Source organism: Octodon degus, unplaced genomic scaffold, assembly GCF_000260255.1.
Source record: "Octodon degus isolate 3935 unplaced genomic scaffold, OctDeg1.0 scaffold00423, whole genome shotgun sequence".
Taxonomy (NCBI): domain Eukaryota; kingdom Metazoa; phylum Chordata; class Mammalia; order Rodentia; family Octodontidae; genus Octodon; species Octodon degus.
Window position 1 is genome coordinate 241,477 of NW_004524999.1, and position 26,118 is coordinate 267,594.

At 40.3% G+C, this 26,118-nt stretch overlaps 1 protein-coding gene across 2 annotated transcripts in view; it reads right to left on the minus strand.

Moving 5' to 3' along the window:
• F5 (coagulation factor V) overlaps window positions 1–26,118 on the minus strand; it is a 66,694-nt gene that overhangs the window by 33,543 nt on the left and 7,033 nt on the right. For both annotated transcript variants that reach the window (XM_023708637.1, XM_023708638.1), the window contains exons 3-8: window positions 20,548–20,670; window positions 8,812–9,024; window positions 7,351–7,494; window positions 4,302–4,523; window positions 2,176–2,341; window positions 384–558 (exon numbers count right to left, since the gene is read on the minus strand). In XM_023708637.1, coding sequence (XP_023564405.1) covers window positions 384–558; window positions 2,176–2,341; window positions 4,302–4,523; window positions 7,351–7,494; window positions 8,812–9,024; window positions 20,548–20,670 — 1,043 coding nt within the window. The remainder of the gene's footprint in view (window positions 1–383; window positions 559–2,175; window positions 2,342–4,301; window positions 4,524–7,350; window positions 7,495–8,811; window positions 9,025–20,547; window positions 20,671–26,118) is intronic.

A 26,118-nucleotide genomic window follows, 5' to 3' on the forward strand; every position in this document is an offset into this window, starting at 1 on the left:
AGATATGTAAATCTAGCTCAGACAGATTTCCCTTTTACATTGGCTACTATGAAACCTAGGAAACCTAGGACCGACTTTGTACATGGCCTGACATCACATGGTATGGATTCCATTATACATAGTTGGGGCTTTATTTTCTTTTTTCCTATGTCATCTATCACCCCAATATATTCACTGTCTTATTTTTTTATAATTTGTAATCTGCCCCAGATTCCTATATTATTAAGTAGGTTATAAATAAATGAAAATACTAAATTAAAGCTAAAAGCTACGTTTGCATTTAAACTTATACAAATACTCTTAAATATGAGCAAGAAATATATACTCCTGATACACCTTTCACTATTCAATGTCTTCCATGCTTCTGTATTTCTGTTACTTACCTTGAGTGTGTCTCTGACCTGGGCTCTGATAATAGGGCCCAAAATCCCATTATGATGAATGCGATTGTCTATGCGTTTGGTGAAGCTCTCATCTTCAAACTGTCTGTAAACAACTTTCTTATAATGTTTTCCAATTTGGTTTGAGAAATTATCCAAGTGCAGAGATTTGTATACTCTTAAAGTGGAATGAAATAATAATAATTTAAAAATTAAAATACTTCCTCAAGTAGCGACCCCAGTAGTACTGGAATAGCCCTTAGAATTAGATATCTCTAGGTCTACACTGGCTGAAAGGGTAGGATGTACTAGGAGTGTTTTTAGGATGTCTTTACTATCACTTAGTTTGTGATACTCCTTCTGGCTTTCTAGATACTTCTACATCTCCAAAACCATCTCTCCCACCCCCAAAAGGTTTCACTATCTTCATTCGCTCCAGTTTTGTGCGGCTGGGCCATCCCAGCCACCATCCACTCAGCTCTAGTGCTGGCTGAAAGTAACCTTCTTTGCTCAGCTTCTGCAGCTATTGAGACAAATGACATCCTGCAGTAGCAACATCAGCCACCTTCCTTTGGTTATTGCCATAGTTTTCAAAAGCAAAAACTCCATAATAGAGTATCTAATTCATGTATTTATTTTGTACAGTGAGAAACATTGATTACCACCAGAGTCACCAAGTATCTGTTTTGTCACTACCTAGTCTTAGCAGATTTTCTTTTGTTCTTTTCCTTTTTTAGTTTTTTTAAAATAGAAAATATAGTCACACAATTTTTATAGCAGTTAAAACTCTCACATCTGATACCCTCCTGGAATTTTCTTAATTTTAGGTGTATAATTATAGCATCTTTATGCAAACATATGTAAATATGACTCACAGAAATGCAAATATAAATATTTTTACTCCCAGTTCCTTCAGCAGAAGACAACTATTTATACCCTCTGTACTACCTTTTAACTATTTAATAGTACATTTTGGGGGACATTTTATATTTGTCTATAGAGAATGTTTTCATTCTTTTGTTGTGCACATGAATAATATTCCATTATGTGGATGTATTATAATTTCATAAATTGGCTTCCTAGTAATGGAGATTTTGGTTTGTTTTGAATTTTATACTAATAGTACAATAGTGAATGTCCTGTGCATTATCATCTTACCTGTAAACAAGATTTATATAGTTAAATTCCCAGAGTAAGACTTCTGGGTTAAATGCAGAATAAAACTGCTGCATCATAATTTAGATACACTTTGGCAAATGATCCTGCAGGGTGGCTTTACCAGTGTCCTTTTCCATTAGCCATATATGACACTGCTTGTTTCCCACAGCTTGTGAACAGATAGTGTCCTCGAAATTCATAAGTTAGTTAGGCAAAAACAGTACTCCAATGAAATTCAATTTGCCTTTCTCTTACCATGAAATAACCTGAGTATTTTCCCAAGTGTTTAAGAGCTATTTGAATCTGCCATAGTCCCTCTTCTACTAAAGAAAGACCAATATGTGACCTATAGAATTGAAGAGAAAGCCTTAGAAAGGATCTAATATTAAGCAGTATCAAGCATTCAACTAATGGTAACTTCTGGGGGTATTATTATTATTGTTATTGTTATTACGTTAAGTTTTCTTGGTGATTCTGGGGTAATTCAAGAATGATTTGGATAAGAAGGCCTGAATGTAAACCACTACATATATCCCCTTGCAAGTTATCTCCTGATGAGTCTTTACCCCTTCTCACCGGGGACCCCAGGGAACATGCCTTAATTTCTTACAAAGTGTCGTGAACCCCAAAGACTCACTTGTCCATACTTGCTGGTATTATAGGTGCATAATCCCACATGATTTCCTCTGCAGCAATGAAATATTCCCACCTCTTGATGTACCGACTCTGTTCAAGGGTTAGTTTCTTAGTAGTCCTGGTTTTCTTTGGACAGTTTATAATATTGATGTGAGCCTGCATGCCAGCTAAATTAAGATACACAGAGAGTATAAGAGAAGAAATTATTGATGATTAAGATATATATATAATATTTATTTATTTATTTATTTATTTATTTATTTATTTTTGGCAAAACCGGGGATAGGGCCCTGCCCTTGGGCGCACTGAGCCCAGCCACCAAGACCAGGCGTGGTGGTGCATGCCTATAATCCCAGTGCTGGAGATGCTGAAAACAGGAGGATCACTACGAGTCCGAGCTGCATAGTGAGACCCTGTACTAAATACATAAAAGTAAAATAAAATAATAAAAATAACAGCTGCTCAAGCAACTTTTAAACATTTTGGTTTGGAATCTTTCAGTGGACAAAAGGAAAGGACAAAAACAAAGACCAGTGAGAAAAGAAGGAAAGGTTAGAGGAAAATCTTAGAAATGTTCCCATTGTTTCTTCTGGAATTGAAGGATTTCTTCTTGATTTCCTCAGAATTTTAACACCCAGTGACTTAGATTTTTGAATTCTTATTTTTCCTGTTATCTGTCCATTAGTCTGTAAGGTGATGGTATTGTTAGTACATGCTTCATGAAACTGTCATTAAAATTAAATAACAATATACAAAGCATTTGTCCATAATAAATGTTAGTTCTAGTTTTGTTTTATTAATACCAGGAACTTTGTTTTCCAGGGATATTGTGATAATTTGATGGCAGTATTCCTTTTTCTATTTCGTGGCCCAGCTTTTGCAAATTCACTGTTTTGCGGGTTTCCAAAAAGTTTAATCTAAATTATTTATCATGGATTTTTCATTATATTGAGGGATTTTGTCATACCATATGGTTAGTATACATATGTTGCTAATATTATGTAGGTTTACACCCTTAGAAGATGGTTAAAAATATTAGAAGAGTTCTTAAAAGTGTGGGACGCCTGCGAGAAGGCGCAGAGGCCAGGGGTTCTATCCCCGGCCCTGGGTCTGCCTTGCTGGCCCCGCCCCTAGGGCCTGCTGAGACGGGCATGGTGGCGTGTGCCTGTAATCCCAGCATTTGGGAGGCTGTAAACAGGCGGATTACTCCGAGTCTGATCTAGTAGTGAGATGCTGAACATACTGTAGACCCTTCCCTAAAATAAAGAAAAAAAAAAGTGGGAAAGGTTTGTAAGAGTGTGGGAAGGGTTTATAAAATATATATATATATATATCCTCGCTACTTCACTGATTTTCACTTATTGTAGAGGTATCTGGAAACAACCTGTGCCGCGAGGGACCACTGTCCTTTAAATGTAATTTTGCCTGCTTGTTGTGAAAAGAAAATGAAATGATTCCGTGGAGTATTTCCTCCTCATACACATTCCTTACACACATCATGTATGTAACAAGATGATTTCTCTTAATAGTTTTTTTACTTAGACTTGTGTCTTTAGACATAGACCCTCTTCTGAATAGTTTTAAAGAAAAATATTAGCAGGAAAATTGCTTTGTTTACATGATACCACATAACCCTTGCTGAGTTTTTCCTTTCCTAATTTCTCTGACCTTCTTCTCTAAACCTGCCTTTTAGCTGTAATGATATATTTGATAAGTCAAATATATCTCATGGGATCCAAGAGTTTTCTTTTTTCTTTTTGGTACCAGGGATCAAACTCAGGACCTTGTGTTTATGCTACTGAGCTATCTCCCTGGCCCCAGGAGTTTTCATGTTAAAACTTTTACATTTTTGGGTAATGTGGTGCTTCTCTAAGTGTGTGAATCATAGTCCTTTGGTACGTAGGACACACCCCCAAGGAAGAGTACCACTGTATGCATTTCCTTCCTCTTTCTCCTTTCGAGGAAATAGAAAGGAGTTTTAAGTCTAAGAGCAGAATATCTAAAGTCTGCTATTAAGAACCAAAGCTTGTATGCTTTGCATTAGGATGGCTTGAATGAGCAGAGGAGACAGAGGGAGTTTTGTGGGGGAAGGAAGAAAGAAGCAAGACTGTAAGAAGAATTTCTTACCTTGAAATTGTCTAGGGATGAGAGAAGATATGGTCCACTTTCCCTTTGGGCTCACAGTCATGTTGGCTGTAGTGGAGGTAGCACTGACCAAGGTGACAGTGGAAACTTTTTGATGGTTCTGCTCCAGGACCTGGCCATTGAAGTGAATGGAGAACAGTTCCGGCCCAGAGCTCATTCCGATAAGATGCCAGCTGATTTGGTCATGGGCACAGACTGTGATAGCTGAGAGAAAGGAAGAAACAGCAGGCAAAAAGAGTCATTCATGTTAGTGCTCTGTGATCAAAATGTCATTCATCAAAGACATGTAAAGTTTGGGGTTGGAGGTACAGAGGCTCCAGTTGTGATTCCTTTTCAGCAAAAGCAGATGTCTGAGTTACGGACAAATAGACAGTCATAGCTCATGGCAGGTGTGGCATTAGAGAGGTAAGAATAAAGCCTGGTAGTTGGGGAGGGGCCACCTTGGTTCAGAGGTACAGGCTTTCTAAAGGGTTGAGACAAAGTGGGGACCAAGCAGGTGACCATTCTGTTTCCCCAGGAATGAGGGATGTCCCAGGATGCAGGAATTTCAGGGCCAGCATTCATAAAGGCCTGGGCAAAATAGGATGGCTGCTCACACCAATCTAGTTTTAATTGAAAAAGTCAGCAGAGCCATTCTATCACTGAGAGCTCGAATCTCTGCTTACACAAAGGTGTGGAGATTGAGAAAATTCGATCACTTCTTTATCTACTTTTTTGTTGCTTTAGTGACAAGGCAATAAATGACATGGGTTGCATGCTTTCCTTAAAACACAGTGGATTATCCTCATTATGCTGGGCTGCTGGGAGCTTTCCAAGGCAGGAGTAAGCAGAACTGAAGGCAAAAGCTTAGTTTTGCTCCTTTTTCTCCCGCAGTGACTAGGCAAGTGCTGTTTTGTTCTGTGAGAGATTCCAGTCCTGCCTTCTAGCCTTGGCTTACATCCTTGGCATACTTTGTAATTTCAGATCCACAGTCATCAGATACTAGATGATTGGGCTCAGATCTGTCCTCTTACCCTAGATCTTTGTAACAAGGTGGAGATTACTGGCATCACTTATGAGAGCAAGAAGCTAGACTATAGGAAGGAGGCTTTGGTGGGAACATGCATCCACCCCAAATAAATGCTCATATTGAATTCAGCAGTTAACACACCTATAAGCACTTATCAATTTATTCAATTTATATTGCTCCTGAGGCAGGGACCTTTATAGGCACTATTCTGTTTCTGTTAATGATGTTTTTCTTCTCATTTCTCTCTCCTCTATGCCTCTTTATTTTTTTGTTCAATTACAAATTTGTAATCTTGAAATCAAGTAATTTTTATTTTGACCTGTGGGCTAGAACAGTGTGGTTTAGCTGTGATCTACAAGTTTTTGTGTTTTAAAAAAATGCATATATTTCTATGGATTGTTCACTCTGCTAGGGCACAGGCTGTAAATGGATAGATGGTTAATTCGTTTCTGTAGGTTGTCACCTTGAGGTAACTGATTGCTAACACTAAGGTAGGGAAGTGAGGGAGGTGTGAGTACAGATCTCCCTGGCTTTCCAAGCTCCTTTAATAACTCACCTGGAAGATGGAGCAGATGAAATGGAACATAATCCAAAAGCATTACTGAGACCTCAGCTTCAAAGAAGAAGCCATTGTGGTATTCAGACATAAAGAATGGCTTTCAGAAATTTAGTGTTTGTAATAGGGAATCTTTTCTCTAAGTCTGGTTCCTATATGCCACGGACCTTTGGCTCTAAGTCAGTTCTACCAGGAGTAGATGAGGTAGTCTAGGCTGGGTGCTAATGTCTGGATGAGGTTGTAATGAGTCCCTACAAGTCCTTGTGCCAGTGGATTGGTCCTCCGGGTGGTGGTGCTGAGGTGGTGGAACTCCAGGAGTTAGAGTGTGACAAAGAGTGGAGCCTAGTGGAAGGTTGATCATGGAGGTGCTGCCCCTGAAAGGGAGTAATATAGTTCTCACAGGACTGATTAATTCTCACAAGAGTGAGCTGCTGTAAAACAATGGCACCCATGTGTTTGACCTCTCCTCTATGTAGCCATTTCCCCTGGGGTTCATCCCTCATGTTGTGACACATATGAGGGGGTATACACCTGAGGCTGAACTGAAGGGGCTGCCCAATCTTAGACTTTTTTAATCTTTTATTTATTTATTTATTTATTTGGTACAGGGTCTTGCTATGCAGCTTGGACTCGAAGTGATCCTCCCGTCTCAGCCACCCCAGTGCTGGGATTGCAGACATGTGCCACCACACCTGGTCTTGGTGGTCTCCTTGGTGCAGGGCCAGCATGGCATATAGTACTGGGGATTGAACGTGGATCCTTGCACTTGCCAGGCAGGGCTCTTAGACTGCCAAGCTCTCTCCCCAGCCTTAGACATTTTTAAAATGGTGAGGTCTTTTCTTTATAAAGTACCTGGGTTTAGTCATTTTGTTATAGTAATAAAAAATGGGCTTATTCAGTGGAAGTCAGAGGGTTTTCTCTACCTAGTAGTTGCTATGATTTTATTTTTTCATAGTCTATATGCAGACAGGAGGAGAAAACATTCTATGTGCCATCGAATATTAGTCGTCCATCAAACTTTTAAATATCAATAGTGTATTTTTCTTTTAGGGATTTCTCCTAATCTTCTGTTCATTTTCCTTAGGAGTGTCTTCATTATACTCTTTCTTCTGGCCTTCACTGCGAGGGAATGGCCTTCAATTTCAGTACAAGTGGGTGGGTAGGACCACAGATGTCACTAAGGGAGACTGGACTGATACCCTGGAGGCACAGGCCAAAGTAAAACCTGCTCAGAGCATGATACCTAGTGGAGTGTCACATTTTCTCTTAATCCAATTTGGTAGTTGTACTTTCTATTTTGAAAAAATGCTAAGAGTTTACGAACCATTGCCCTAGATCAGATAGCATTCTAATTAGGAGTTGAAAACAGCCAATATGATCCACTTCTCTGGTCCCTTGAGGAAAACAGTGGAGCCAAGGTAGTAATGACTCTACCACTTTCACAGGGCACAGGGCGCATGTGTTACCTGGCATTGATTTATTCACATAACCATTGACTGTGTACATTACAGACGGCGATGGGCTCCAGCTCTTGCTTTCATCGAACACAGCAAACAGCAGCACATGTTGTCTGTCAAACATCTTCTGAGTCCCATCTTCAGTTAGGGTGCCTGACAGGAAAGATGTGGTTCTGTTAACATCCTGCACTGAAGGCTTGTTACCTTTCCAATTTAGCGAAGAGTTTAAGGAAAGAAAGTGGCCAATCATGATAATGTCAACTCTGAGAAGTTCTTACTTTTTAAAATAGCATCCTTATGGAGTAATAGTGGGTGGGAGTCATTACATTTCTGGTGACCCATTATTTCTTTTGACACTTTGAAGATTTAGGGAACAGAGAAATAAAGGTAAACTTCACCTGGAGCAGAAAGAATTTGGTGATTACCAGTGTTCTGTAAAATAATCCATTTCTTCAGCATTACTAGGCCAAAATGTGTGTGCCTTAGCTCAGGTGGTAGAAGCATCACACTCTATGGTTGGTGCAGCTGTCTTGTAGATGAAATGGAGAGTTAGAAAATTGATTATCGTGATTAACTTATTCTCATCTGAGGGGAAAATGCTGCTGATGGTACAATAGAAGAACTTTTCAAAACTTAAAATTTTTTTCAGTGTCATCAATATACTAGGTAATAATCATGTATGTATGTGTTGAATAAATGAGTTGGGCATGTGTGTAGGTCTGGTCTGTGTACATATCTAGACAGAGTCCATTGGTATAGTTTATTGTGATTCTTTGCTTTTCATTGAAAATGAAAGATGAGCAGAATTCTCTTGGGATAAATGGAAAAACCAAGCCTGTTCCTAAGAAGCCTACTTGATGTAATTTCCTATAAAGTCATTTGAATAGCTTTGAACCCTCCCATCTGAAGTGTTCAGCTTGTTACGAGAAAGGAAGCTGAGGTTTCATGTTTTTATATGTCAAATTACCAACCCAAACTTTAGCCATGTCAGTTATGTTAGCCAAAGTTCTTGCCAAGAGTGCAGCAGAAAATTGGTTCTTGTATGCTTTCAGGAAGATTTAGCCTCTCAGTAAATATGACTGTATAAATACGACATCAGAACATGCTCACAAATAGACATATGCTGGGAGAAGCTCATATGGTTGAGATGAAGGGGGAATTTGAAGAAACTGAAGATGACCCAAGTTCTTTTCTTTCTTTCTTTTTTTTTGGCGGAACCAGGGATTGAACTCAGGCCCTTACGCTTGCTAGGTAAGCGCTTCTTCCACTGAGCCATCTCCCTGGCCCCACTGACCCAAGTTCTAATGTGAGGTCTTTATTCTCTTGTCAAACAGTGCTTTGGACCTGCATTTTTCTCTGTTTGCCTGACGGACCAGAAGTCACCAAGATGCTCGCAGACCTTGCCTGTGGCGGCGCTCCTCAGCACCATAGCATCTTTGCAGATGCAGTCTTGCCTTATTGTTGGCTTACCTTTCTTGCAGATGAGCAGGGGCCCAACCAGCCCTGAATTGAAGTCCTCTGTCAGATTCTGGTACGAGTAATAGATGTGTGTGAGGCACGGGGCATCATCCTTCGTGGGCCCACTGTCCTCACTGATGACCCACTCATAGGTGTACTCCTGGCCTGGGGCCACCGCATCATCCATTTTCTCCACAGCGGATGTGTGGTCAAAGTAAGAAGCACCTAGCAGAGTAAAAACCATGAAGGCACCTGAGCAACTTCTGAAGGCTGCTTTTCTGTCAGCCTCAGTCTGAAGTACCTGAGACGAGCTTGCTACATAGCGTATACATTTCCACAGCGAACCCTCATAATTTGGAAAGGTTGCATGTGAGGTATGATCAGAATGTACAGTGAATGTTTAAATTCTAAAAGATTCTTGCCATAGAAGCCACACAGCCATTTCTTCCCAGGATACTCTCCCTCACCTCAAATGCACTTCTCTCACTGTTCGTGACACTTGCTGAGGCAGTTCTGAAGCACTCTGTCCCGAGTGTCTGCAGTTACACTGCTGTGCCTGCCTTAGAGTCCTGAATCTATTGCAGAAATTCACCTTTCAGGGTCTTTTTGACCTTGTGCAAATGCTAGAAGTCAGGCAGTGCCAGATCCAGTGAAAGTGAGGATAAAGGCACACTGTAATGTTTTTATTTGACATCTGTTGCCACAAATATTTGATTAATGAGAGGTGATCACAAAATACAGTGAATGTTTATATTTGAAAATATATTACAGTAAAAGAAACATCACGTATCCCCTCAGAATACTCAAAATATTCTCCTTGCTGCCAACATAATTATTCCATAATTCTTGGCATTGTGTCTTTTGCATTAATAATTTTTTTTTTTTGGACCTGGGGATCAAACTCAGGACCTTGTGCTTGCCAAACAGGTGCTTATGCCTCTGAGCTATCTCCCTGGCTCCTGGTTAATAAATTTCTAAAAATTTAAACATTCATCATACATTCCAATCAGTCTATCTATTTTTATGTGCACATAGTTATAAAGGCTTTGGTATGATGAGCTGAAGAATAACTGTTACTAGTAAATGAGTTTAGGATTAGCAAGTTATTTTTCCAAAGTATCTCAACAGTTGTTTAAAAATAGTCTGAGACTCTGATCACTTTTTTCAGACTGAAGAACAGGTTGTATTTTCTCTATGGTCCTTGACAAGTCGCCTTATTTGTACTTAGCCATCCGTCTTGATTATACTCATGCACACTTAAACTGTGTGCTGTTTTACTGGGCTCCGGAGGTGACACAACTTCCCTGCAGCTCTCCTCAGCCCTGCTTTATCTCTTTGCTGCATTTCTACCATCTGATTATCTCCACTCTGCCCCAGTACCTCGGGGTCCAGCTCCTGCACACAGTCTATCTGGTTTTGTATGGAAGAACTGTGTCTATGCCCTGAAGTTAAGATTTCTTGCTCCTGTTGCTCATGCACCCAATGACCCATTAACTGTGCTCGGCCCACCCCACTCCACTTTCTGCGACAGCCCCAGCATTACTCGACTGCTGCCAGCAGGGCAACAGGGTGTAGAAACAGATGGGGAACTAAAATGCTCAAGATGAAAAGAAAAGCAGTGGGTTGGGCGCGGCTCCCCACAATTAAAGGAAGGTGTGGTAGAGATGGAGTAAGCAATTTCAGGAAGGGGAGAGGTCAGCGTTATGTAGAGCTAGACTGCTTCCCTTTTCTCAAGTAATTAAGTGAAAGCCTCTCTATCATCAGCTGCCAGACTTTCTCTTGGGGAGGCCCTTATCTTTGCTTCCTTAGTTTCCTTGAGGCAGGAGGTGAGACCACCAGAGAGTAGATGTGGGCAGAAGCCAAGCCTGAAGTGTTTTCCACGAAAGGGAAAGGGCCAGTGGGAACTATTAAATAATTGTACTTTTAAATTTAAAACAGAAATGCTTAATTTTTCCCTCTATTTTTTCTCTTGCTTCTTTCCCTTTTCCTCTCCATCTTATTTCTTTCTTGCCATCCTTTCTTCCTTCCTCTATTCTCTCCCACCCATCATCTTTATCAAAGAATAATGTCCATGCAAAAAAGTTCACTAAATTTAGCACGATAGTTGCAGAGTTTTGACCAATGTGTATATTCTTAGAACTACAGTCACAAACAAAATAAGAGAATGGATCTTTCTTCACTCCAGAATTTGGGTTTAAAACATGATCCTGCCATCTGTTTTCTGTTTCCTTATTTAGTCTTTGTTCTTTTTCCTTTCCTGCCCTTCATTCTTTTGAATAATTTTATTTTATTTATTCATTACTATTTTTTTTTTTTTTGTGGTACCAGGGATTGAACTCAGGACCCTGTGCCCAGGCAGATGCTTATTCTACTGAGCTATCTCCCCACCCCAGATGGCACTTTTATTTTGTATTTAGTACAGGGTCTCACTACATAGATAGGCTTGGAGTGATCCTCCTGTTTACAGTCTCCCAAGTGCTGGGATTATAGGTGGGCACCACCACGCTCTGTCTCAATTGCCGGCTCACCGTGCTGGCCAGGGATCGGCCAGGGATTGAACCTCCAGCCCCTGCGTCTGCCTGAGCAAGTCCTTTAATCTGCTGAGCTATTTGGCCAGCCTTCTTTTGAGTAATTTTAAATGATTTTTTTTTTAAATCTGCACTAATGGCTTATTAGCTTTGTTTGTTTCATTAGTGGTGCCTTTCAGTTTATGGCATATATCTTCAACTTATTACAGTCTCTCTTCAAACAGTATTATGCCATTTCACTTAGTAAGAACCTTACAATAATACATTTCCACTTCTTCCCTCACAGCGCTTGTGCTGTTGTTCCAATACATTTTATCTTTCTGTTTTGCTGTAATTGAGGCTGGCCTTGAGCTCACTGTGTATCCCAGGATGGCCTCGGACTTGTGGCACTCCTCCTGCCTCAGCCTCCAGAGTGTTGGGATTACAGGTAGATGCTACCACTCCTGGCACATTTTATTCCTGTATACATAATTTAGGCCATAAAAATTATTTTTGCTTTAATATTTATACAGTTATCTTTTCAAGAAGTTAGAAATGAGGAAAAACTCCTCTATATTTGTGCCTTTCTAGAACTTTTCATTTCCTCTTATGAATTTGAATATCCCACGGACAAAATTTTTCTTCTACCTAAAGGAATTCCTTTTTTCTGATTTGCTAGTAAGAAGTTATCTCTGCCCTTATATGTCTGGAACATTGTTTTGTTTTCATTTTGAAAGATTTGTTTTCTCTATTGATACTGAGAACCGAATCTGGGGCCTTTCAGTAGCTAAATTCCCAGCACGTTTTGTCTTTTATTTTGAAACAGGATCTCGGTAAGTTGCCCAGGCTCAGCTTGAACTTGCAGTCCTCTTGCCTCAGCCTCCCCAGTAGCTGTGATTTCAAGTGTGTGCCGTAAAATAATTTTTTGCTTTGAGTACTAAGTGGGCAGATTCCCCCAACAGTTTAGACATGTCTTTCTTTGTTCTCTGACTTACATTGCTTAGAATAAGTCTACTACCATTTATTTTTGAGAGTTAATTTTCTCACTGTGGGCATTACAGGTCAGAGAAAGCACATTTGCCAGTAGGAATTGAGTCTCTCTGTGGAGCTGGGATGATTTGGATGCGGTCCGGGTGCAGAACTGGGAATTGAACTCAGACCGTTGTACTTGCAAGGCAAGCGCTTATCCTATTGAGCCATCTGCCCGGCAGTACCATTTATTTTTGTTCTTCTGTATATAATGTATATTCTTCCGTCTACTTTTAAGACTTTCTCTTTATCATTACTTTTTGACAATGTGATTGTGATGTGCTTTGACGTGGTTTTGTCTAGTCTCTTTTAAGTCTTTATCATATTTGGAAGTTTCAGCTGTGATTTGCTCTGATGCTTTTTCTGTCTCTACCGTTCTGGGACACAATTACATATATATTAGGCCACTTAATATTGTCCCACAGCTAACTGATGCTCTGTTCATTTTGCTCAGACTCTCAGATCTCTGTGCTTCATTCTGAATAGCTTCTATTACTTTGTGTTTACGCTCTTTAGTGTTTTCTCCTGCAATCCTTTCACTGTAATTTCATCTAGTATTCTTTTAATTTCAGCTACTGGATTCAATTATAAAAATCCATTTGTATATTTTTGCATCTTCCATCTCACCCCAGATCATACTCTTGCTTTTCTCTGCTCTCTGGAACATATGGAGAAGATTTGTAACAGCTGTCTTAAAGTTTACACTGCACAGCGTGCCATGCCAGCCTTATCCCGGGGCATGCTGAGATGGAACTGAGACTGGGCATGGTGCAATCCCAGTGCTTGGGAGGCTGAAAACAGGAAGATCACTATGAGTCTGATCTGTGTAGTGAGACCCTGTAGACTCTGTACTAAATACATACAAAAATAAAATAAAATAAAAAGTTTTACACTACAGCAATGTCAGCTTCCCTTGTTTAGCTGCATTTTCCCCTTCTCCATCTTTCGAAAAATCTTTCCACACAGAATACTGCATAAGTTTACCTGGGATATGCATGTCTCATACCTTCCGGTGTGGGAAGAGGTACATTATGAAGTCACTGCTCATGGGATAGTCAGGTAGGACAGTGAAATGCATTGCTCTTGTGTCATAAGCCACCAAGCATAGACACCATCAATGGAAGGAATTGAGCAGGTTCATCTGGATTCACTGATGACACAAAATCCTTAATATGGACCCCAAATCCATGTATGATTCCCTGTTTGTCTCTCTGGGCTTGTCACGTGTGAGTCTTTCCTCTGACGCCTGAGTCAGGTCCCCCAGCATGCTGAGTCCTGACCTACTTCCTGCTCTTTGCAGATGTATACGCTTCTGTCTGCTTAGCGCACTCTACATGTTCCTGTGAGGAAAGGCATGCTTATCATTCAGGAGTCAACTTAATGCCAGTTTACCCTTTTCTTTACTTCTGATTCTACTATATATTTTTCTCGTGTAGCACTCATTAAGATTTGCAATTAAATACTTGTGACACAATATGATTCATTTTCCTACTAGATTATTTGTATTCTGCACATTCAGTTGCCAGACTGTGAGCTCCTTAAGGGAAGGTGCAAGACTGTGTCTGTGCTGGTATCTAGTGTCTTCACCAGTATGTGGAGAAGCATGGAGAAGATGCTTGATACATACTTATTGAACTCCTAATAGTTAAGGTCCTGTGGGTTAGAGCCAAGTCACAGCATATGGGTGTGTTTTGTTCTGATTGCATGGTATTAAAGCAGATTAATTCTAATATAAAAATATCTGGAAATATAAGAGTCTGAATTGTTGGTTTCCTTTTAAAAAACAAAGCTAAAATCCTAGAGCTCTGATACCATGGCCTGAGCTACTACATAGTATTTGTCTGGACCAATCTTGGCAGTGGTCCTCTGTTTTCTGATCACAGTATGTACTTAACACATATTTTCATTGAATTACCTACCTGGCTACTCCAGACACCTGAGTCTGTGAGCCTTGTGTTAGTTTAGAGCTTAATATTGGACACTGTATCTTTTTCTCCTTCAAAAGATGGGAAAAATACTGATTGCGAATCAGTATTTACTATAAGTGGAATTTTCACACTAATGATAATTAGGACTGGAGTGTTTAAATTATTAGGATCTGAGAGATGATAAAAGTTCAGATAACTTCCAGTGAGTTATAAGATTATTCCAGTATGAAAAAAAAAAAGAGTATATGAAGAAGATTCTCAGTTGACAAACAGTGAGCTTCATCTCTGGAAAACTACAAAAGAGCTTCAATAGTGGGGCTAGGGAGATAGATCAGTGGCTTAAGCACCTGCCTGGCAAGTGCAAGGTCCTGAGTTCGATACTGTAAAAAGCAGAGCTTCAATAGCAAAGTGCAGACAGTATGGACACGGAGAGAGGCCCGCCCAGATCAGCGCTGTGTGATGACTGCACAGTGCGCAGCTGGTTGCTGAGCCCCACCATGGGGAGCCAAGGCTTCCTCTCCTTCCTCAGGCTTCACTGCCTCATGGGGCTGGAAATTGGTGCTTCTGGACATGAAGTGTCCACTGTTCTGCTATTCCGGCACCACAGGGGATTCCTCCCGTAGGAAATGCATCCTTTCCGTTGCCTTCGCAAGCCCTCCAAAGAACAAAATGGGACTTGTTTTGTGGGATAACAGGTAACTTTTAATGTTCTCCTTTTTTTCCCCTGGATAAATGTGTGTTCATCTTTCAGATGTTCAATTAAATATTAGTTTATCCCTTCCTTGATCTCTGATTGCACTGCATGAGTGTTATGAATAGTACTCATCACAATTCATATTTAAGTATTTGTGAGATTTATTCTCCTGCTGGGTTGTGGGAGAAAGCATATAAATTAAGGCCAAGCTTCAAATGTGGTGGTCATACTTCCTAGTGAACTTGGGAAGATTTCTTCACGTTTCTCTTAGCCTTTTTTCTCATTCAGAATTCAAGATAACATACTCTTTTTTTCTGGAGACAATATCTTTTGGTGGCCTATGAGGATTGAAAAGTATATGTCACCTAGCAATTGCTTTGGCAGCCTGCGGTAATGTACTGTAGGATATTAGTTAAGCGTTTTATTTCTCAGATACTTTATAATGAACACAGCCTTTCCTTGTAAGTTTTACTTTGGATTAGATATAGTTTAAGTGTTGTTGATTTCTCCTAATACACATAAGAAAGATGGAAATTGATAATCATTTTAGTTTGGTCTTCTAAATGGCAGACATTTTCCACATCCTTAGACTCTGGAAGGTTGAGGCCAGGGTTCCAGTATGGTGGGTTTCTTCTGAGAACCCCTTCTGAGCTGCAGACTACTTATTTCTCACTGGATGTGAATAAGGCAGGAAGAAGATGAGAGAGCTCCTCTTTGGGTCTCTTTCACAGGACACAAACCCAGCATGAGGGTTCTGCCTTCATGACTCAACTCCCCTGCCCTAGACCCCACCCCTGGTACCATCCCAGTGGGGACTTGGATTCTAACATAAGACGTTGGGAGAGACACAAACATCCAGTCTGTTGCAGTGACACATGTTTTCCAAGCATGATAAAAAAGAGCAGTAAGCCAAAGTAACTGTGTACAATCACCAGAAAAAAATGAGTAACTTTCAAAGCAAAGAGAAAGGAACACATAGTCCTTACTTTCTAATAAATCGTCAGTCCTTCAGTTTAGTTCAAAATTGATAATCCTCAGTCTCCTTAGTTCTGGACCAGGGGCCAGGTGCAAATGGAAAGCCCTCAGAGCTTGCACCTGTGAGCTCAGCCCAATTAACAGTGGGATGCCCTGGTTGTCATGAGCTCCCCTCTAGGGTTATGAGGACCACCCAGTCTCAAGGCCACAGTTAGAACACACTTTTCTGGGGAGAAAATCCAGAAACATCAGCATCTATGAATTACCTAAAGTTCCAGAATACTTGTGCTAGATACAGTACTGTGACTGATTTTTAATGACATCAGACTTATTTATAAGTAGTCAGTGGCTCACATCCAAATTTATTTTAATAGATTTTAACAACAGTATATTTTAAAAATTATTTCTATATTTAAAGTATTCAAGGGCTGGCCAGAGAGCTCAGTGGACTAAAGCGCCTGCTTTGACAGAGTGCAGTGGCCGGGGTTTGATCCCCAGCATGCCTTGCTGGTCCTGCCTATGGGGTGTGCTGAGATGATGATTGAGACTGGGTGTGGTGGCGTGCCCCTGTAATCCCAGAGCTTGGGAGGCTGCAAACAGGAGAATCACTATGAGTCCAATCTACGTAGTAAGACCCTGTAGACCTTGTAGACCCTGTCCTAAATACATTAAAAATAAATAAATAAAAAGTAAAGTATTCAACATGTTTTGGAGTATGTTTTGAAAATGTTCTCAAAGCCACATCAATCAATGACCATATAATTGACTAAGTTAATTTATTCAGAATTTCATATGTCAGTTAAATGCTGGATAAATATCAAATAATTGAAGAGATGATTTAAAAGGCAAATTGTGGGTACAGTATATGGATATAAATGATGAACCATGCCTATGACAAGTGGGATATAGTCTATAATTATACAAATGAGGATAATTAATGAGATAGGAAGAGGGGAATAATTTTATCAGTGTTTTCTTTCAACTTCAAATTATCTACCTTTAGAATGAAACAGGCATGCTGTATCTTTGTTTTTGCAATCTATATAATGTAAGCTATAAAATAAAACAAGCAGCTACTTTGAGCACCCATTTGTGAAAAGCATTTTTGCTGAATCTGAGTTTGACTTTGAAATTCAAATAAAAATTAAAACTCTAAACTGAAAAAGAGGAAAAATGGACATGAACGACTACTGGGATAAGCCACAAAAAAATCCTTGTTCAGCTTCATGCTAGAATAAATCCTTTGCACAATGGCTGGCCTTCATTTTATATTTACTGAGCTGTGTTTACTTCCTGCCTCGTCTTTGGTCAGCTTTGGAGTGTGTTTATTCTTGTCATGGTGTACTGATTATTTTCTAGAAGGCTTTCAGTGTTTTTTTTCTAAAATGGAAAATTGTGTGTACAAGCTTTGGAAAAGTGAAATTGCAGAAAGAGCTCTCCTGGTTCCCCACTAGGGTGCTCATTCATTAAATCCTCCCCTTATTTTTGTTAATAGCTTCTTTCTTCTCCATTTAATAAACTTAATGAATGCTTCAGTGCATTCAAAGATTCAGGACATTCTTTTAGAAACTATAAGCAGAGGGCAAATGAAAATGCTGACGCTTTACAAAGAGCCCAGTTCTACACATATCTTTTTGAATGGGAGTTCACTTCATGTGATTTATGAGAATTATTATGTCGCTTTTACAGTTTGTTTTGGCCACATGTCATATAATCTACGAAGTGTCTATGTAAGTACAAAGTATCTAGATGAGGGATAAAAGTATAAAAACCTATAATTTATCAAACACTGGAAAAATTCTAAAAAGTTAAGTTTTTATAGAGAGAATTTGAAAACATTTAGCTGCATGGAACAATCTCTAGTGGTTTATTTTTAATTCAGAGAGTTGGATAACCAGCAGATGGCTAGATATTACAGAACTAATTTTGTGGTTCAATACTCATAGCGAAACTCACATATTTAAACTAGGAGAGTTACAAGTCAAATGAAGAATACCATTAAGATTTATTATGAAACAAACTTCTGAAGGTAACAACCAAAACATCTTTGAAAATGATCAGAACAACTTTGAAAACCTCACTGAATGACAAAGGTTTCTCAATGATGTGATTTTCAAACAACATGCTACTTAGCAAGTTTCAAAAGTTTTAGCCTCAAATTGAAACCCTTTTAGTGATAGAAAGCTTTCAAGGAATTTTGTACAACTGTAGATACTTGTCCTGATTTACAACTATTCCTATGAAATACATTTCCAAATTGTAAGCATTTTTATAAATCATAATTTGACCTCTGTGAAAAGGTCACCCATTCTTGCCATTTGTACTGTTGCGATTTCTCAAACCCACTGTGCCATTTGGATGCTCACCACTTCTCTATCACATGCATGTCTCGGACGGAAAGGAGTCTAGATTCTCTTGTAGTTGCCTCAGCATGATCTTAGTGTATTCCCCCCATTTCTGGGAAAAGAGTCTCAACATCAAGGGAGGCCATGAAGGTGGGAGATACGCAGAAGACATGATAAAATGAATGGAAGGCTTGTCTTTAATATGAAGGACGTTGCTATTTACTAGATTCATTCCATTTTCCAGATGAAATTTGACTTTCCCCATGTGCCTGCATTTCTCTTTCTCAGATTCATGGGTGCAGAGGGACAGACTGGTGCCAGTAGTCTGGTCACGGGCGGAAACTGTGGGGGCGTGTTAAGTGATTTCTCATCTCCGAGTGCTGACTGTGGGGGAGCAGAGGGACAAACAAACATCCAAGGAAGAGGGCTGTGTGGCCAGGTTCACTCACTGTGCAAACAGCCTCGCTGGGGAGCAGAGTCCACAGCTCTGACCCGTTCCCGTGTTTGAAATGGAACCTGCAAGGGACACTGGCTTTTTGTGTAAACATTCCCCTGCCTGTGCCGCTGTGCTGAGTCCCTGGAAATTCACACATAGGTTAAGAGGTGCTTACTATGTCTGTGTGATGTTAGGGACACGGAAAGACTTCTGCTCATGCTGGCAAACCCAGGGCCGTACACATTAGCTTCTAAAGACGGCTGAAATTTCATGGTTAAGCTTTTCTTCCCCCTTAATCCATGCGAAGTTTCTGAGGAAAATAGCTCAGAATAGGTTAGTCACTTACACCTTAGAGAAAATGGGTTTGCTAGTACTTTATATAGGAAGCAGTCAATGTGAACTCCACTTTCTGACTCTTAGTTGTCAAATATTAAATTAGTTGAGCACATTTTGATTGAGCAGTTTTCTATACTAGCTAGCCAGTATTCATCTCAGTACTTTTCCAGTATTTCAGCAAACCAGAGTGAGATGTATATGATTACTGTCTTTGTTTTACAGATGAGAAAGATGAGGCATAGAGAAGTTAAGAAACTTCAAAAGTCCCACAGCTGATAAGTATAGAAGGAAAAATTCACACTGGCAAATTTTATTCTAGGGCCTGCACTATAAAATACTCTCCAATTCCTTCTTCAAAGGTCTGATAGCTGGAATTGTGGGACAGTGAAAGACTTGTGAAGCATGCAAATCTGGAAGTTATTTAAAAATGTTATTATACTGTTGACTATTAAACATGGATACAACTTTAATATTAGCTCCTGATAGGACTCTACTCCATTTACTAGGATGTCAATGTTAACATATTGGGAGAAACTAGACCTGTATTAACACGTTACTTAGTGTCCTGTGGTTGAGGCAGTCACTTTGATCACCATCATTTTTATGAAACTGACATTATCATCACTGAGTTCTCATCATTTATTAAGGGCTTACCAAGCCCAGGAACCAAGTCCCAGGCACACTGCCCGAACGATCTCATTTAATCCTCAGAGCAACCTTATTGGGTGGGTATGATCAGTCCCATTTTACAGATGAGAAAATGGAGGCTCTCAGATGTAAAGTCAGAGAAATAGAAATGCGAAAACTGAAACTTGAGTCTGCCTTCCATGTTTATATTCTTAACCATTTTATTGTATCTAAAGTAGTGTCTAATACTACTTTAGTACTACCACCATCAAATACTGTGGATTTAGTGTCATCTGCTTGCCATCAAACTGGTCCTATGTCACCATGTCAGCGACTCCTGGACCAAATCCTGCCATCTGGTCATTTTTGTAAATGAAGTTTATTGTGACACATTCACACTCATTCATGAACCTACTCCTAGGGCTACTTTTGTATCAAAAGGCAGAGGTGAGTCATTGAAATAGATCCTGTGGCCTGCAAAACTGAACATTCATCTGCCTTTTTACAGAAATGTTTGTTGACCTCTTAAGCCATCTTGCAATATATGTGTTTTCTTCTTTTAAGGTGAACATGTTGAATTTCATCAAGATTGGGTAATTTTTCCACCTGACTATTAAACAACTGAGATAACCTGCAAGTCCCCCCACAAACCGACTATTAAAGAACAAGGACCTCATGACAAGCTAAGGAAGAGCTGGCTCTGGAACCTTTTGGTTTTCATCTCAGAAACTTGCAATAATTTTTTATAATTCTCATTTGTAGGAAAGATTTCTCTAGCAGTGCATAATTAGCAATACCAGTTTTAAATGTTTGACAATCATGTTAGAGTTGTACATTTTTTCTTGTCAGAGAGATATTAAATTTCTCTTACCTTCTGAGAATTTACTGTACCTAATTCCTTGAGGATGGATGCTTACAGGCTTGTCTGCCGTATTCTTAAAGTGAACTTTCATGGTGTCTCCAACTTCAGCATATAAAGTAGGCCCAAGAAGTCCTATGGGAGCACAAAGTTAAAATCGTCTATGACCAGGATCATCAAAGATAGAGATGCTATGCAGGAAACCCACAAAGTGACTGCTGTCTTTCCTCCTGGTCTTAAAGTCAACCTGCTTCTCTGGAATCCTGAAGGTTTTTCGAGCTCATTCACTGTACAGTCTGCAGCTGTATTAAAATAAGAAGGTTGAACTTGGCCTGGACCCAAAGCAAGTCAAGGGAGAAGAAGAAACAATTTTGACTAAGTTCAGCCCACTCAGATCCACTATCTTTTCTTCGAGACCTCTGTATTTGTACTGTTTATGATGTGAAGGATTGAACTCAGGGACTTTGCCCTGAGCTACATCCTCAGCCTTTTTAAAAATTATTTATTTTGAGACAGTATCTCTTTAAGTCACTGAATTTCCCAAGCCCCCAGAGTGTTAAGATCACAGGTATATTCCACAATGCCTGGCTGAAACTACTGTCTTTGGTCAAGAAAAGAAAAGGTCATTATATGGGATGTAAGGGAGGAGCTACCATAGATTTCTCTGAAGTAGGTTAAACCTCAGAGACCTGAATGAAACAAGGGGTCAAAGCTCACAGTTCTCACTCTGAGGCAAGCTCAGAATCCCTGAATTTGAAGTGGGCTTAGTGTATCTGAGGAGCAGTAAGAAAAACAGCATAGGGAAAATGGCAATAGAGGACCACTAATAAATGATTAGTGGTGGGGCCCGTAGGTCATGGTAAAGACTTTTTTTTTTTCTCCTGTGTAAGATGCCAAAGCACTGCAGCTTTCATCACCAGCAGAGATGTGGTCTGATGGGTATAATTTTTTTTCTTCTTTAAGGCAAAATTTCCACTAGCTGCAATGTATGTGGACCATAGTCTGTATTGTGAGAAGAGTGAAATAGAGGAAAGAGACCATGGTGTATGGGACTGGCAGGTAGCAGGAAAGTGATAAAAGTGTTTGGAATCTGGACACAGTTGAAGGAAAAGGTTGCGGAATTTTCTGATGGATTTGATGTGGTTTGTGAGAGGAGAAATCAAGGATGACCTGGTGGTTTTGATCTAAGTAACTGGGTCCAAGGTGTTACTGGTTACTGTGATGAGGAGCACATGTGGGCAACAGGCTAGAGTGGAGTTTCACTTGCTGCAGGCCTGGCACTATGCAAGGTTCTGGGGCTGCAGGGATAAAAAAGACACAGGGCCTGTCCACTAAGAGCTCACTAATAATATGGAGATAGATGGTAGGACCCACCACTGAGATATGGACAAGATATATGGAAGCCAAAGATACAGGACCATTTTTTTTTCTGGAAAATTAATTGAAGTGTTCATACCCAAGTCATAGCTTTGGGTAGTCATATACTACAGTGGCCCAAAGCATAGCCCTTAAAGTCTCCAATTCAGAATAACACAGAGCCTTATTGAAAGAAAGGATCTCATTAGCACATGGTCCTCTATGATTCTGACATCCTTTAAGGCTTGTGGATCTATCACCAAAGCCCCACCTTGTACAGGTGCTAGGAATCAACTGTTCTTACCTCTGGGCGATCCATAAACTCTCATGGAATTGGCCTTGGCCCATTAGCTGTCATGGAAGCAGGAGGGGGAAGTGTTGACAAGCATGGAGTTCAACCCATATTCACCCACAGTGGTGGTGATTATGGCAGGACGTCGACTTACTGTCCTCAAGATCTACGTGAGCACTGTGGACCCTTACATTGATCCCCACAATAAATGTTTTTTATATATATTGAAGTTTTTACATTACAAATGAAGAAACTGGGCTGCAGGAATTACAAATAATGTATCTTTTTAAAATTAATTTTATTGATAAATAGCAATGAAGCAGTTTCAAAACAGATTAGTAGGACAGTTCTAATAATTAATACAATGCATATTATTGTATTTGTAGTAGTTATTCTTAGTACAAGATGCAGACATGATATCCTAACACTATTAGTACAAATCTTTCTTCTCACTGAATTAAGAGAAAGTAGCTGTATATCTTAACTATTTTGTATATACAGATTATATATATATTTATTTATTTCACTACAAAATGGTCCTTCATTTATAACAAATACTGTATCTTGCCCAATATCATACAACCTAAAAGAAGCAAAGCTATAATTTAAACCTAATTTTGACTTTAGATATTGAGCTTTAAACTATCTCTTTATATTACACCCCTACCTTTTATATATTCATTGATTCATTCAGCAAATCTTAAGTTCCTAGGGTCAGAATTTAGTGACACATAAAAGTGTAAAATAGATATATTCCCTACCTTCGTAGGGATTATAAGATAGTAGGAGAGACAGATTTTAACAAATGAACATATAAATATTTGATTATTATTAAAGAAAAGTACAAAATACCCTAAAGAGCACTTAACAGAAGGTTTAGTCTAATTATGGAGGTAAGCAGTGGTCAGAGTTGAGAAACACTTTCTCAAGGAAGTGACAAACTTTAAGTGAACTCCAAGAGCAGACAGGAAAGGAAGCAGGAGCGATCTCACCAGGGAGTGGTAGCAGCATGTACAAAGGCCCTGGTGTGATCTAACCAGATAACTGACAGATGGCCAGGAAAGAGCTTAGTAAGCAGCACAGGCAGAAAGTAAAGCTGATGGCACTAGGGGAACCCGAATCATCTGTGAGCATGTTGGCTTTTTGCCTTTAACCCAGTAGCATTTGAACATCATTCAAGAGTTTTCAGCCAGGGCACCACGTGGACCAGGTTTTGGTTTTTAAATCTCCAGCTGCATTTGTGGAGAATGGTCTGGGAAAAAACCAGAGAAGATGCATGGAGAAGTGTTAGGTAATTTGTAGGCACAATCCAGTCCCAAAGGTCCTTGTAAGAAAGGTGTGGGGGACTTCAGAAAGAGGATGGAATATGCTTCTGTTGGCCTTAAAGGTAGAGAAAGGGGCTGCGGACCCATAAGTAGAGTCAGCTTCTAGAAACTGAAACAAAAAAGGAAATGATTCTACTCTTGAGCATTCAGCCCAACCGCATGTGCCAGCACCTTGATTTTAACTGAGACTCATCTTGGACCTCTGACATCTGAACTGTAAGAGAAGAGATAAATTCTGTTTAAGGCACTAGGTTTGTGGCATTGGTTATAGCAGCTGTGGTAAGCTGTCATCTCTGGTCACATGTGTTCCTACACCTGTCTTCCTACCCACTTTTCCTTCTACTGTACCCCCAGTCCAGGAGTTTGCACTGCTCTTTGCGCAATGCTTTTTGTTTGTTCTATGTGAGCTCTGCACAGTGATGTCATGGAGAGCACATAGTTCAGTTCAACCTTATAGTTGAACTTGGTAACAAAGCCTGGAAGTAGGGTAGGGGAGTAGGGTGACTTGCCACAAGCCAGCCAGTGGCTTTGTGGCCTTTCTTGGAATGGAACCCAAGTCTTTGGACTTCTGAGCCAAAGCTTTTTCAACCACTTCCCACAAAACACGTTCAGACTTCACTGTCCAGCAAGAGTGCATCTCTTTGCTGTGGACTATATATGACTCCACTGGCTGACCCTGTCACTTTCATCTTGGCTGGTCATGGAGGCCCCACTGGCCACCTCCCTGCCCAGGATGCCCTTGAGCTCAGTCTGTGCTGACCATGCTGTTCCTGTGTGCACTGCATTTTGTCACCATGAATCCCTTGGTTGGCTGATGTGATGGGTGACATCACTTGGCTACAAATATCAGATGCCCAGAACAAGGCTCCTAGAGACTTCTTACTTCAGTGGATGGTTTGGCACATGTGCCACAGCAGGCTCCCTTCCTGCTTCTTTGACCTTCAGGCAAGACCAAAAGATGTTTTCATTCAGGCAAATCAGATATGAGTAAACAGACATGTGGCTGAATGGTTTTTGAGCTGCTCTTTAGGCTCTCCCTCTATTGGATGACCTGAGCCTTTTCCCACCTTCTCAGTGCCCAGGGCTGCATGGTGGGGCAGGAGTAGATCACTGGAGGGCATAGGGAAGGAAACACAGCCTGCAGGTGTGGAGTTGGAACGACTGCGGGAGGTCAGCTAATCCAGTTCTCTGCTCCCAGGCCAATGATGAATTGCATGCCATAGGGCAGGCCCCCAGTGCAGCCAAATGGATGCAGTGCCTTAGTTCACCTGAAATAAATATGTTCTAGGAGACAAATATTTGACAGGAAGGTAATGTTTAAAGCGATACAAGCATAAACATAAATCTAAGGCTGTTCTTACAAACTATCAAGGTCTACTCTTGATTAATAAAGTTAAATCAGGAAATGATGATGGTGAACCTTTTGGAGCTTTCAATGATACAAGGAGGCTGCCGCGGCACACGTGCCATAGGTTCACCAGCAGTGCTTTAAGGTCTCTAGCCTGGCATTGGTCCTCTCAGTTGTGGCACTCACTACAATATCTTACCTAGCGATGGCATAAAGTATGGATAATTTGGCAAAAGCCACTAAAGGTGGAGCTTCAGATAGTTGGCCATCCCTCTTTCCTAGGCTTAGTGAATATGTTTCTCACTTATTATTTAATTTAGTTAAACAGTCCTTAAGTGTCTGTTATGCATGGTAAGCCGGATGCTGGAGTATGGAACTAAACAGACTCTGTGACAGAGGACAAGAGATTTTTCCACTGTCTGCCCACAGGTACAAATGTAATTTTATGGACAATCTTACTGCCCCTCCTTCACCCAGAAGAGGTAGGAGCTCTTCTAGCTGTGGTTGGGCCAGCCCAAACTTTGAAGCCTGGAGGTTTCTGCTGCTTTTGAACCTAGCACTATCAATTATTTTTCCTCAGATGTCTTTTATCTTTGCCTTCTCCATTAAGTTCTTTTTTTTTTTTTTTTTGCAGAACCGCGGATTGAACTCAGGCCCCTGCGCTTTGCGCAGGAAGTGTTTATTCCACTGAGTCGTCTCCCCGGCCAAAGTTCTTAAACCTTGTTTTTATATTCTTTTCTATGAAACCCTAAAGTATACTTAAATCCTCACTCTGTCTAGCACCTCTGTCTTCCCTCCTATTTGGAGCCAGGTTTCTGAACTGTTATCTAAATTCCTTCTGCTTCCTTTCCTCGGTTTTCCACACTCCTTAAGCCCCCTCCTTCACATGCTCTTGCCCCACTGCTCCATGACAAAAGGCAGCCTTGGAGTCCCTGTACCAGCAGCTCATGGTGACTTTTGGTATTTTGCTTCCAGAACACCACATTCTCTAGCTGTCCTCCGCCTTTTTTGGGCAGATGTGCTCTAGCTCCTTGGTGAGCTGCTTTTTTTGTTTTTTTCCTAGGCTCATCTGTTGGGCTTCGTTGCTCCTCTGAGCTCTGTCTCTAGCTCCTGTTCTATGTTTCCTGGGTGATCTCACAGCCTCTGGGACTTCATTTGCCATCTGGTGTTGGGGTTCTGATGCTTCCCCAATATTTATATCTAGCTCGGGTCTCCTCCCCTAAAGGCCAAAATTCTACACCACCAGCTCCTTTAACATATAT